We start from the raw sequence: 12,712 nt of genomic DNA, 5'->3' as shown, positions 1-12,712 counted from the left end.
CACATATGAGCAAAACATTTTGGGTCACATTTTTCTGCAGTAGCCTTTGTGGCCTACTTCACAACCACATTTCACTTTATGATGAATGAATGAATGAATGAATGAATTAATTAATTAATTAATTAAATAGAAGAAGAAAGAAATAAAATAAATAAAATTGTATGATTTGGACTGGCATGAGGGCAAATAGATGATGACAGAACTTTCATTTTTGGGTGAACTATCCCTTTAAGGCATTTCAGAGGTGCTTGAAAGAATTTAAAAGAGGGATTTATAAAGTATCAAATACATAGCCTCCATACTGCACAATTACAGAAATGAGATTTTCATGTACATCATAAATGTCATACAGCAGAAGAGATGTGAGGCTGTGAGCAGCTTATAAGAATTCCCACTGGTGTGCTTCCTGTAATCGGTTATTTTTGATGGCAGGTGGAGACCAGATTCTGTGTTGAGGTACATTCATTTTAACACTCTCAACTATATTTTGACACAGCTGACAGTTTTACTTAATAGGGCTGTCAACTTCAGCAAAGCTAAGTAGGGGATATTCTCAGTTTCTTTTTCTCCATTACCATACCACATATGTCATTAGAGAATTTTTGATTTGATAAATTTGTGCCAGCACAATCACAAGAGCGATACTGCTGCTAGATAAAGATGTAGAGTAAGATTATCAAACTGTTCGGTCAGTGGATGTAAAGGAAATGCACTTCCAAAACCTTGCATAGCCTTCCTAAAGATGCACGGCTAAAGTTTATTTTTAATGGCATGTCTTAGCTACTGAAATATAAAGTTTTTTTTGTTTGTTCTACACATTTCACCCTTCTTGTGAATTATTCTAAACATGCTGCTGTTCATTCAAAATATCTTTTTTTACTGAAAGATACGCACTGCTAAGCATTTTGTACTCCGATGCAACATAGGTAAGTATATAGTATAATGTTTAAGCGGATGTAAATTTTTTTAGGGATGGTGTAAATTTTATATGTATTTTGGAGCATGTATGTATTATGTATTGATTAATTGTTTTATATTTTTAGGGTGATAATTTTACCATCGGTCCAGGGACTGCAGATGCAAAATAGTCTTCTGGCTGATTCTGGCACATTGTACATTTATGTATTATAGATGTGCATTGTCCTTGTCAAATAATCCTGAAATAAAATAAGTAAATACATTTATTTTCAATACTGTGTATTTGTCAACAACATACAGTGTCATTGTTTGAGTGTTTCTAATAAAATCGATATATACCTGGGTCAGAAATATTTGCTTAAGCTGAATGTTTTTTTTATTACGTGACATATATTTTATAATATGTTTTATTATAGTTTCTACTGTTGCTATTATAAACCCTATACACACAATGTGTAGCTAGGGTTTTACTGTTGTTGTCTCTCAGGAAATCTATTAACAGTAATCTGTATATAGATATGTAGTTACGTTTATGTTGTTTTTCCAGTTGTTAACCTTAAATGACTTGTGTTCAAACATATACGGCTTTATCACAGCACTTGCCATCTTGAGTATCAAAACACACATACACATCACCACTTGAAATGGAATGTTTTTCATTCAAAGAGTGAAAATGAGAATGGAAAATGATCATTTTACAAATATTGAGTCTTGGAACTTTATAAAGTTCTTTCGGGATCTCATCTCTCTTAGTTTCAGTTGTACCCCAATTTTTGGTACAACCACAGTTGTCCTTCCTTGATCCTTCCCTGTTCATGTAATATAATAGAATATAATCGATTTTGTTAAATGAGACAGAGATTGTGTCAATGTCATCTGCCCACTGAAAACTGGCATCAGCACTAATTTTATGGGCATTTTTGCAGTCTTGTCTGATCTGCATTATTCCAGGTGATGTATTAGATGGCGCCGCAGATGGCAGCTACTGTACTTTGTACTTCAGTGTTTTTACTGTTTTTGTTTGTTTTTCCTGTTTTTTGTTTCTCAAATACCATCAGTTTTACCAGGGATGACCTGCTGAACATTCAGCAGAACACACAACAAAATCTTTTAACGGATTTTGACTATTCGGACGTTTTGCTGGACATTGTAGTCGGCGGAGCCGTAGCTCTGATCAAACACTTCAGGACGCGCAGACGGGGGAAGCGAGCCGGCCTGCTTGTGAAGCTCAGACAGCGCAGATTTCGAATGCCGTTGCCTAGCATCAATCTGGCGAATCTCCGCTCTCTTCCCAACAAAACAAACTAACTCTTTCTGCTCTCATTTCTGCTGAATGGTGACATTCCAGACAGTGTGCTCGATCTGGCTAACTTCCAGCTGATCAGAGCAGATCGGGATGTGGAATCATCGGGGAAATCGCGCGGTGGGAGGATGTGCTTTTACATCAATGAGAGGTGGTGTACAGATGTAACTGTGTTAAAGAAGATGTGCTGTTCAGATCTAAAAACGCTCTTCATTAACTGCAAGCCGTTCTATTCGCCGCGGGAGTTCTGCTCATTCATTCTCGTGAGTGTCTAGATTCCACCGCAAGCGCACTTGAGCACAGCTTTACAGAAACTCGCTGATCTGATCACAGACACAGAACAACAACAGCCGGACTCTGTTTTAATCATTCTCAGGGACTTTAATAAAGCAAATCTCTCCCGTGAACTGCCAAAATACAGACAGCACATCACATGTCCCACCAGAGACAGAAATATATTGGATCACTGTTACACAGCAATAAAGGACGCATATCACTCTGTCCCACGAGCAGCATTAGGACTCTCTAATCACTGTTTGATTAATCTTATTCCGAGCTACAGGCAGAAACTTAAGCCTGCATTAAGAACTGTTAAAAGATGGACTAATGAAACAGAGCAGGATTTACAAGCCTGTTTCTCTCTCACTGATTGGCCTGTTTTTGAAGCTGCTGTCACCGATCTGGACGAGCTCACAGAGACTGTAACATATATCAACATATATTTCTGTGAGGATATGTGCATTCCTTCCAGGACTCATTTAACCTACAACAATGACAAACCATGGTTCACTGCAAAACTCAAGACAGCTCCATCAGGCCAAAGAAGATGCTCACAGAAAGGGGGATAAAGTCTTGTATAAACGGGCCAAATACACACTGGAAAAGGAGATCAGAGTGGCAAAGAGGAATTATTCTGACAAGCTAAGGAAAAAATGATCTTCCAGTGATTCTGCTTCAGTGTAGAAAGGTATGAAAGATATCACCAGTTACAAGTCACCATCCCCCAGCACTTTGGAGAATCAACAACAAGCAGACGACTTGAACAAGTTTTATTGCCGGTTTGAAAAATCAGCCCACACCCGCCCTGAACACCTCTCCACACAACCATTAACACCTCCAGCAACCCTCCTCTCCCCCACACCTACAATTCAGATAAGCGAAGGAGATGTGTGCCAGGTCTTCAGGAAGAACAAAAGAAGGAAAGCACCAGGGCCAGACGGTGTTTCACCAGCCTGCCTAAAAATCTGTGCTGACCAGCTGGCCCCCTATCTTCACACAGATCTTCAAAAGACAGACCTCTGAGCACCAGAACGACCAGACACAGGAACAGTTTCTTCCCTCAGGCAATCCATCTCATGAACACTTGACAATAAACGCGGAACACACAACTCTATTATACATTATTTATTCACCACACTTATTTTTTTTCATTTCAAATTTGCGCATATCAGACCTGTACACATATAATTGTCTATATTATATATTGAGTTTTTGCTGTTTTGTACATTGCCTATTTGGATATTATTCTTTTATTATTCAAGGGAAGTCGTGGCCTAATGGTTAGAGAGCTGGACTTGTGATCCAAAGGTTGCGGGTTCGAGTCTCCGCCGGCAGGAATTGTAGGTGGGGGGAGTGAATGTCCAGCGCTCTCTCCACCCTCAATACCACGACTGAGGTGCCCTTGAGCAAGGCACCGAACCCCCAACTGCAGCATAAAATGGCTGCCCACTGCTCCGGGTGTATGTTCACGGTGTGTGTGTGTGTTCACTGCTGTGTGTGTGTTCACGGTGTGTGTGTGTGTTCACTGCTGTGTGTGTGCACGTTGGATGGGTTAAATGCAGAGCACGAATTCCGAGTATGGGTCACCATACTTGGCTGAATGTCACTTCACTTATCTGTGTCCTGTTCTGTTGCTGTCTTCCTGTTGCACTGTGGAGCTTCTGTCATTAAAACTAATTCCTTGTATGTGTAAACATACTTGGCCAATAAAGCTCATTCTGATTCTGATTAGTGTGTTCGGACAACGGGTACTAAACAAGTACATTCTTAGTGAATTTGCCCTTTTTTTCTTGCAGCCCTGTGTAAAAACACCTTAAAAAAGGTGCTATTAAGTGTCAGTTGTGCCAGGTGAGGGTGTTACAAAGATGTAGAAGGATGCTTGTATAAATGCTGCTAGTGTGCACCTCAACACAGATTCTGGTCTCCACCTGCCAACAGAAATAACGCAGATTAAACACACCAGTGGGAATTCAGCACATAAGCTGCTCTCTGCCTCACATTTCGTCTGTCATATGACATTTACTACGCCCATGAAAATCTTATTTCTGTAATTGTGCAGTATGGAAGCACCGAATTAAGCCTTACCCTGCTAGGAAAAGAGAAAATCCCCAGCAGAAAGAATGATTTACTCAGAAACTTCTCTAGCATAGATATTTATGGATGAGGAGAAAAAGGGAAGAGATTTTTTATATTTTCTGAGTGGTGTTTGCTCATGCAAAAGTTACCACAACACTTGGTTTGGGTGTTTGCCAGGGCTTTGCTGGGTGGTTATTAAAGAGCTGCTATGACATTGCTTCATGGCTGATAGGGAATTCAGTGTGTTTGCTACAGCATTGGCTAGGTGGTTGTTAACATATTGCTATGGTGTTCTGGTAGGTTGCTACTGCAGGACATTGCTGGAGTGTTTTGGGTGGTCTCAGATGAAAAGTCACAGTTCATCTCTCCTCGATAAACTGCATGATTTGAAGTACCATGCATGTAACTTCTCTCACACAATTTGTGTCAAGGACAAGAAAAATGTAATACTTAGGATTTGGGGTTTCTTCAGATCATTAACCCTTCTAACCACTAGCTAGATTATCTGGTTACCTCTGGCCACTCGCAAGTTCGAGGCTTTGACATTGGCCTTCAGGACTATCACTGGAACTGCACCTCCTACCTCAATACACTTTTATTCTATCTATTCTATCGTATTTTGTTATATATTTTTTTATTTTGTCTATGTTCAGTCCTGCCATTTCCAGTCAAAATGTAAAATTTTATTTTTTGAAAAAAATGTCAAGAAGTTTGTATCACTAGATTGCTCTTTAACATTTTTAGTGTTAAAAAATGTCAGATATTTATATCTTACCTGGAACGTAAAACTTTGACCCTTACAGCTGAAGCATTGTGCTGGAATTTGCACAACAGTAAAGACCACCTTACACCTTTATCACTAATTATTTACATTTTCAGTTTGGGGCACTCAAGTGCTTCTTTCCATCCATCATGTTCTTCTTTGTTAGGAATCAATGGAATTTCTGAAAAACAAACAGGGGGGCTACCATACAAAATCTGACACAATCCAGAAAAGATGCATACCCAAACGAAGGGTTGAGACTGCAGAATGTCCTCAATGCAGAAAATACTCACATATCCATACACACAAAAACACACACATGGTACACACACTCCCACAGACATACATTATAACATTATAACATTGTTAACATCACGAGCACTGCGTTTTGAAGAGACAGAAAATGAATTCACTTTTGTTTATGATTTTCTATGATTTACAGGTTGTAATTTAGTTTTACTACACTATTAATGGTTATGTGTATGTGTATATATAATTTAAAATAAAAAAGTATACAATTAAACAATCATTTTAAAAATGAAATTTTGGGTTCCCTAGTGTCCTGGTGGGCCCATATGCTTGGCAAACTCTGCAACCCCCATAATGGTGTCTCTGACACTTGATATTATGCACTGCAAATAGCGTGGCTCTTATAAAAAAAATTGTCTGTGATGTTCCTCATTTGGAAGTCACTTTAGATAAAAGCATCTGCTAAAAGAATAAATGTAAATACAGGCAATGCAAATAGTGATGCTTGATTTAGCAAATGAGGTGAAGTGAAGAACAAAGAGAGAAAAAAACACAAGTACTGGTCACCTCCTGCCCTCGATGAAACGTTGCCGGGTAACATATAGTTGCCATGCATTTTTCTCAGTGAAATCACATGCCTATAATCAGCTCTCTGCTGTATGTCATTTTCCTGCATAGTTATTTCCATGAGGATTGGCGAGAGGAGCGGCATCAGGCAGCGAGAGCGCTGGAACAGATTATGAAGCTGAGGAAGTGCTCTGCAATGAGCAGATAAGAAGACGTTCACTTGCTCTGCTGCCAGCCAGAAACTCAACAAACAGCCAAAACCAGGAGAGCGCGCACAGACCGTCTCTGAGGAGGATTCACCCTTCAGCAGCCTTCAGTGTTTATTTATTTATTTTTTTGCTTCAAATGTCTGACTTCATATCATCACTACAGGCAAAATTAGAGCAGGAAGATTTCAATGTAAAGCAGCACCAGTGGGTTTATATTCACGGTTAATAAAACCTCACCACAGCTACACGTCTGATGTCAGTGAGTTCATAGTGGAGCTAATTCAAGATATTGCCGTTATGCTTTATGCCTATAAGACATTTGGAGATGCTGTCCTTTTAGAATATGCAGTGAACTTTACGGACTTTATCAATATTAGAAGTTATGAATCAGCAAAGCTGATGTTAAAGGGATCATCAGATGCCCATTTACCACGAGTTGATATGATTCTTTAGGGTCTTAATGAAAAGTCTATAACATACATTGGTTAAAATTTCTCAATTGTTAATTTTTACCTTGTCAAAAACAGCTCTATTCACAGCGAGTCATTTCGGTGCATGTCCCTTTAAATGCTAATGAGCTCGGGTCGCCCCGCTCCTCTCTTATATGGGGTGACAAGCAGTTCTCTGAGGCTTTAAACTTTAGGCCCCATTTAGCCACAGGACTTACTAACTAGCACATTATTAGCAAAGGTGATTTGCAAAGATTCATAAAACAAACCTTACACACTTCTTCTAGAGGTGAAGCTGGATCACAAATGATTCGCGTAAACATAGATGCAATTAGGTAGATTGGAGGGTGCACTTTCTTCAAAAACAAAAGTAATCCACTGTGTCTTCAGCAGCTCAGTTGCCAGGAGTAAATGACGACTAATATGATCATTATTACATCCAACAACAAAACACCTCAATCGCTTATTAGACACACTTGCCTACAACTGTTCACAGCTCACTCAGGATGGGTCTGTGATAAAACACCAGTGTCAATCAACAATCCTGGGAGGGGCCTGGGTATGTGTGTCGTCACACAGCCAAGAATCTGAGAATGGCTTGATCTGAGAAAGATTTTAACATTATAGGGTGGTTGTGTACACTACCAAGACATTTCAGTTCAATCAACATGTAAAAGTGAATTTTGCATCCGATGACCCCTTTAAAATCTTCATGCACTGATAAAATTACTAAAATTACTGGTTACAATTTATTTCGATAGTCCATCACTGCAATAGTTAGTAGATGGTCTACTAACTACAAGTAACTTTACAAGTACATATCAAGTGAAGTGACATTCAGCCAAGTATGGTGACCCATACTCGGAATTCGTGCTCTGCATTTAACCCATCCAACGTGCACACACACACAGCAGTGAACACACACACACACAGCAGTGAACACACACACAGCAGTGAACACACACACAGCAGTGAACACACACACACACAGCAGTGAACACACACACACCGTGAACACACACCCGGAGCAGTGGGCAGCCATTTTATGCTGCGGCGCCCGGGGAGCAGTTGGGGGTTCGGTGCCTTGCTCAAGGGCACCTCAGTCGTGGTATTGAGGGTGGAGAGAGTGCTGGACATTCACTCCCCCCACCTACAATCCCTGCCAGCCCGAGACTCAAACCCACAACCTTTGGATTACGAGTCCAACTCTCTAACCATTAGGCCACGACTTCCCCGATATCAACTAACTCTTATTAGAGTATTAGTATACTGTCTGGTTAGGGTAGAGAGGGCAATATGGTAAAAATATATATATATCACAATAAAAATCTTTAATATAGGGTGATATTGATAATTAGAACATTTGGAGTTGGAATAACTTCCATACCAAAGGTCATACCTTTATAAAAGCTCATTATCGTCAAATATTTCTAAAATGTTTATGTTCTGAGGCAGATTGCTGGCAACAGCCATTTTAGGATAGTTTGTGGCTTGGTCTTAGTGACTTAGGAGTCCTCTTCACTATTCCTAATGTTTCACAGATTTGGGAGCTAGTTTTAGTGCTAAAATGCTTTGTGAAATACTCTTAGAGCAAAAATTTAGGAGTCCTAAATTTAGGACTGACACCCCAATTATTTTTAAGATTTCTCCTAAATTGGCATTTATGAGCTACTTTTAGCCTTAAGATTTTTTTTGAATACGGGCCCAGACTGTTATTTGTGATTTTAAATTCTCACTCTTTATGGTTAGAAAATGCTAAACACTTCACGCTTTTGAATTCTTTACACCTTTACAGTTATTTTCCTTAACAAACTAAATATCGCAATATAAGAATTAATTTCTTAGTTTCTGCATGTTTTTAAGAGTGATATCGTTTCAAATCATGAAACAGGTTTGTGTTGCCTGATTTTGATGATGCATATCTTCAGCACAGTTTGCAGTGCAGGCTGCAATATTAATAATATTACATTTTTATTTTATTTTATTGTTTTTTTGTTTGTTTTTTTAGGATGCAGATGTAAATGCTTGTTATCAAAAACATTAACATCTGTAAAAAAAAAAAAAAAAACGTAACGGCCTAATTTGAAATATTCTGACTTTTTGAGTTTTTATTAAAATTAACCATTGGTCTTCCATAATATTATCCATTTAGATCATGATAACAACAGTTAAAATCACACATATAGCATCTCAATACCATAGTAAAAATATGACTATATGGTTTCTAAGTATTTTATGAAAAACAGAAGTCTAAATACATTTAGTATAAATGAACAAATACTATAGCTAAATCACAAAAACACACAGTGTTCCCCTTCAGGAACTCGAGCTACGTCCGAAGACGCTTAGGGAACGCCTTCAGCATGACCGCGCTCTGAATCATCTGTACAATCAGTCCAAAGGAAGGGCGAGGCGTCACGGGCGGGTGACGTCACGACCAGGAAGCTATAAAGGCACGTGCGGCAGAGCCGGCTTCAGCTTTCTGTCATTCAGCAAGCGCTCTGTGTGTCTGTCAGTCCGATATTTGTTTTGTGAGTCTTATTTGGTGTTGTTTTTCAAAATAAAGCACTATGTCCAAGGCCACAAGTAAATCAAAGCATAAGGGCGATCTCGGATCACGCTTCAAGCTGTGTGTTCCTCCCTGCTCTCACTACAATCACGAGCGGGGATACACACAGTTTGTGCGTGGTCTGCCTGGGTGCGAAGCATGCAGAGTCGGCTCTCGAGGGAGCCGACTGCTCACACTGTGAGCGGCTTCTGCTACGCACGCTTCGCTCCCGGAGGGCTCTCTTCGAGAAGGGAGCCTTTGCGAGTGTTCCTCACGGTGCTGACCCCGCGGCTGCCGAGGCAGAGCAGCGGCTGCACTCGTGGGGCTCGCACATGGATCAGCTGGAGGGGATGAAGACGGGCGAGCCCCTATCTTCTTCCTTTCCCATCAGATCCAGCGCCCGCTCTCTGTGTTCGGAAGTCCGCCCCGCGGTTTCTTCCCCCAGAGAGAGGGCTCGACGCTCCGCTTGTCTTCCTCCGAGGAGGTGGACTTGAAAGACGTCGATGTGCTTTGTAAAGCTGCAGTGTTTGCACAAGCATATTATGAATGACGACATCATTATATTCGCGCTGTCAGCTCTAAGATAAAGGGCTGATTGTGCTTTTCCCCGCCTTAAGATCTCGCAGTGAGATCGCGGGGATTGCAATAGGATCTGGTGGATGGGTTGGAGACGGGTTCGCCCTATCTCCACCTGCATTCCCCAGATCTAGCACTCTCGCTTGGGGCTGTGTAATTTATGCACACACATACATTTATTTATGTTTAAAATTCCTATGTGTGATTGAGGTAAGGTCATATAATTGATGGTAAGATCCACAGAAGTTTTAATAGCAATCAGTTATGGCTGAACATCACTCATTAAGTGTCATTGCCCTGGTGAAGACATGCAGTTACCATGGTAACCCCCACCGTTTCTCACCTGTAGTTCATTATCCTCTTCATGATTCAGGTGGGCTTCCTCTGCTGCTTCCACCAACCGCTGGAGGGCAAGACAAATGGATATTATGAGCTGTTTTAATGGATTCTGTTTTTTATCTCCCTATCCTTCATTTAGAGCTTCCTGTTCACAGTCACACACAGTACATGCACACACACTGCAGTTGATCCCTCTCTAAAATAATAGAGAAGACAAATACATTTTCTCTTACAAAGATACTTGCATTACAAGTGGAAATATTACTTCAATCCAAGCCTAGGTGATATACTGACTATTGGTGATATATACTGTATATTATTTATGTTATGAGTGTATGATGGAGTTTGATTCATGGGAAATTATTTAAAAAAATAAGTAAATATTGCTGTTTGTTACTATATATTGTGGAGAATATGAAATAATTTTTTTTAGAGGAAAACTCTATAGAAAAGAGACCTTGGTTGTTGCTTTACTTGGTTTTTGCTGCATTTTACATTTTGCTGGAAACATTTGTATTTTAACTGGCAATAATGTTCTAATGTAACCTGCGCCAATCTTTATACTGATAAACCCTATAAAACTCTCTCTTTAAAACATGCAAAGACAGTTACCTTCATGGCTTCAGACTTCTTGTGGAACATCTGCTCCATTTTCCCAGCAAGTTTCTTCACCAGTTTGATTCCATCAATCTCCTCCACCCTAACCGACTGCTCAAACTCCTTGTATTTCTATGGAAAGAACGACATCTGACAATGACATTTATAAAACAAATTATCCAGCTCCTTGTAGCTCATTGGCCAGTCCAGTGATAGACTGTAGCAACAGCTGTGATGTGAACAACTGTTGAGCAGCTACTGTGAATGTCACTGCATAGAACCCATAGAAACCAACTTTTGATAGGGATAGTCCTGCCAAAACATGAAAATTCTGTCATCATTTACTCACCCTTACATTTTTCCAAACCTTTATTAGTTTCTAGGTACAACTTGAGGATGCGTATGAGTATATTTCATTTTTGAGTGAACTATCCCTTTAACCCTAAACTAGATGTGCTAATGGAATGAAGAACAGATCCATACTAAGAGCAATGCTGCTTGATTTGGCAGTGACACCTGTGTGAGTTTGGTTTCAAATATACACGACTGACAATAGACTCACAAAATTTCACTGACATTTCACTAATGTGACCACGGTATTTATATTCCTTGTAAATGGCAGTTGTACCATAACATTGGTCAACTTTGAATCTAAACTAATTATGTTTTATGATTTAAAATTGTATTTATCCTGTTTCTATTTATTCAGATGAGCAATGTTTAATTTGTTTGTTTATCATAAGGAGAGAGGGAAGGAGACAGTCAGAAGTGCTCTTGGCTTATGTGGGGATGAAACTGAATCTAATCCTATTCCTGCTCCCATAACTCCCCTAACCTCACTCTCAAAGCCCTTCAATCCACTCCACTCCACTCCAGGCCAAACATTATCTCAAAGGCTAGAGATGTGGCTCTTCACAGGGCTAGCCAAGCATCTGTGTGTGTGTGTCTTTGCACATGTACACACTTACATTTTTATTTTACTTTTACGATAGAGACTTTTACAATAATTAAGTAATTTGTGGTCATTTCTTAGCTGTAATAAAAAAAAATGTCCACAGATTGTGCCCAGGCTTGATATTAGCAAAAACATGCAGTTTATGGGAATGCAGCAACAAATAATGATGGTGACAACTGCAGTGAATTCTGTCAATACATACAGTAGTTGCATTAAGAGCAGAGTGGACATACAAAAATTACAAGTAGTTTACAAGTAGTAAACTTGTAAAGTTACAAGTACTCCAAAATGCAGCAGCTAGATTCCTGAAGGGGTGTAAGAAGTTCGATCATGTTACTCCCCTCTTGAGATCATTGCATCGGCTGCCAGTTCACTGTCGAATTGAGTTTATAATCTTGCTACTTGTCTATAAATCACTCAACAATCAAGCTCCTCCTTATTTGTCTGATTTACTCCACCCCTACACTCCAACGAGTGGACTAATGCTGCATTCACGTGCTATCGGAATTAGCGTAAATATGAGTTTCCTAATTGGAAATTGGATGTGAACGGCCTCTCAAGTCGTTAATTCTGAAATAATTTTGATACCAGAGTTTCCAAGTTGGGCGGGTCATAAACTTTAAACATGGTGGAGGGGACAACCATTGCTGCTGTCAATGCTGTTCTCACAACAACTACATCCCTTGTCTTGTTGATAGGCTAGATATGAACGATCATTCGAAGCATATTGTATGTTTTATAAGCAGTGAAATAAGCATGTATTTGACCAAAATTCCAGAATTGTCAGCAAACTGCATGTATAGCATGGGGAATGTTTATATTATTGTCAACCAATGGCATGCTACATTTGATTTTTTCCGACATTAAAGCACTTGAATACGACA

The 12,712-nt window shown here is 39.7% G+C and overlaps 1 protein-coding gene across 3 annotated transcripts in view; it reads right to left on the bottom strand.

Annotated features, from left to right (window-relative positions):
• Positions 1 to 12,712, bottom strand: part of LOC306848563 (voltage-dependent calcium channel subunit alpha-2/delta-3-like) — a 235,059-nt gene that overhangs the window by 194,747 nt on the left and 27,600 nt on the right. For all 3 annotated transcript variants that reach the window (XR_013782255.1, XM_079383198.1, XM_079383197.1), the window contains exons 3-4: positions 10,889 to 11,005; positions 10,281 to 10,340 (exon numbers count right to left, since the gene is read on the bottom strand). Coding sequence is in view for 2 of the 3 variants with exons in the window: in XM_079383198.1 (XP_079239324.1) it covers positions 10,281 to 10,340; positions 10,889 to 11,005 (177 nt within the window). In the remaining variant the exon portion in view is untranslated. The remainder of the gene's footprint in view (positions 1 to 10,280; positions 10,341 to 10,888; positions 11,006 to 12,712) is intronic.

Source organism: Barbus barbus (genome assembly GCF_936440315.1).
Source record: "Barbus barbus genome assembly, chromosome: 28".
NCBI lineage: Eukaryota > Metazoa > Chordata > Actinopteri > Cypriniformes > Cyprinidae > Barbus > Barbus barbus.
The sequence above is the reverse complement of the archived record's forward strand: the minus strand, read 5'-3'. Positions and strand labels throughout refer to the sequence as shown.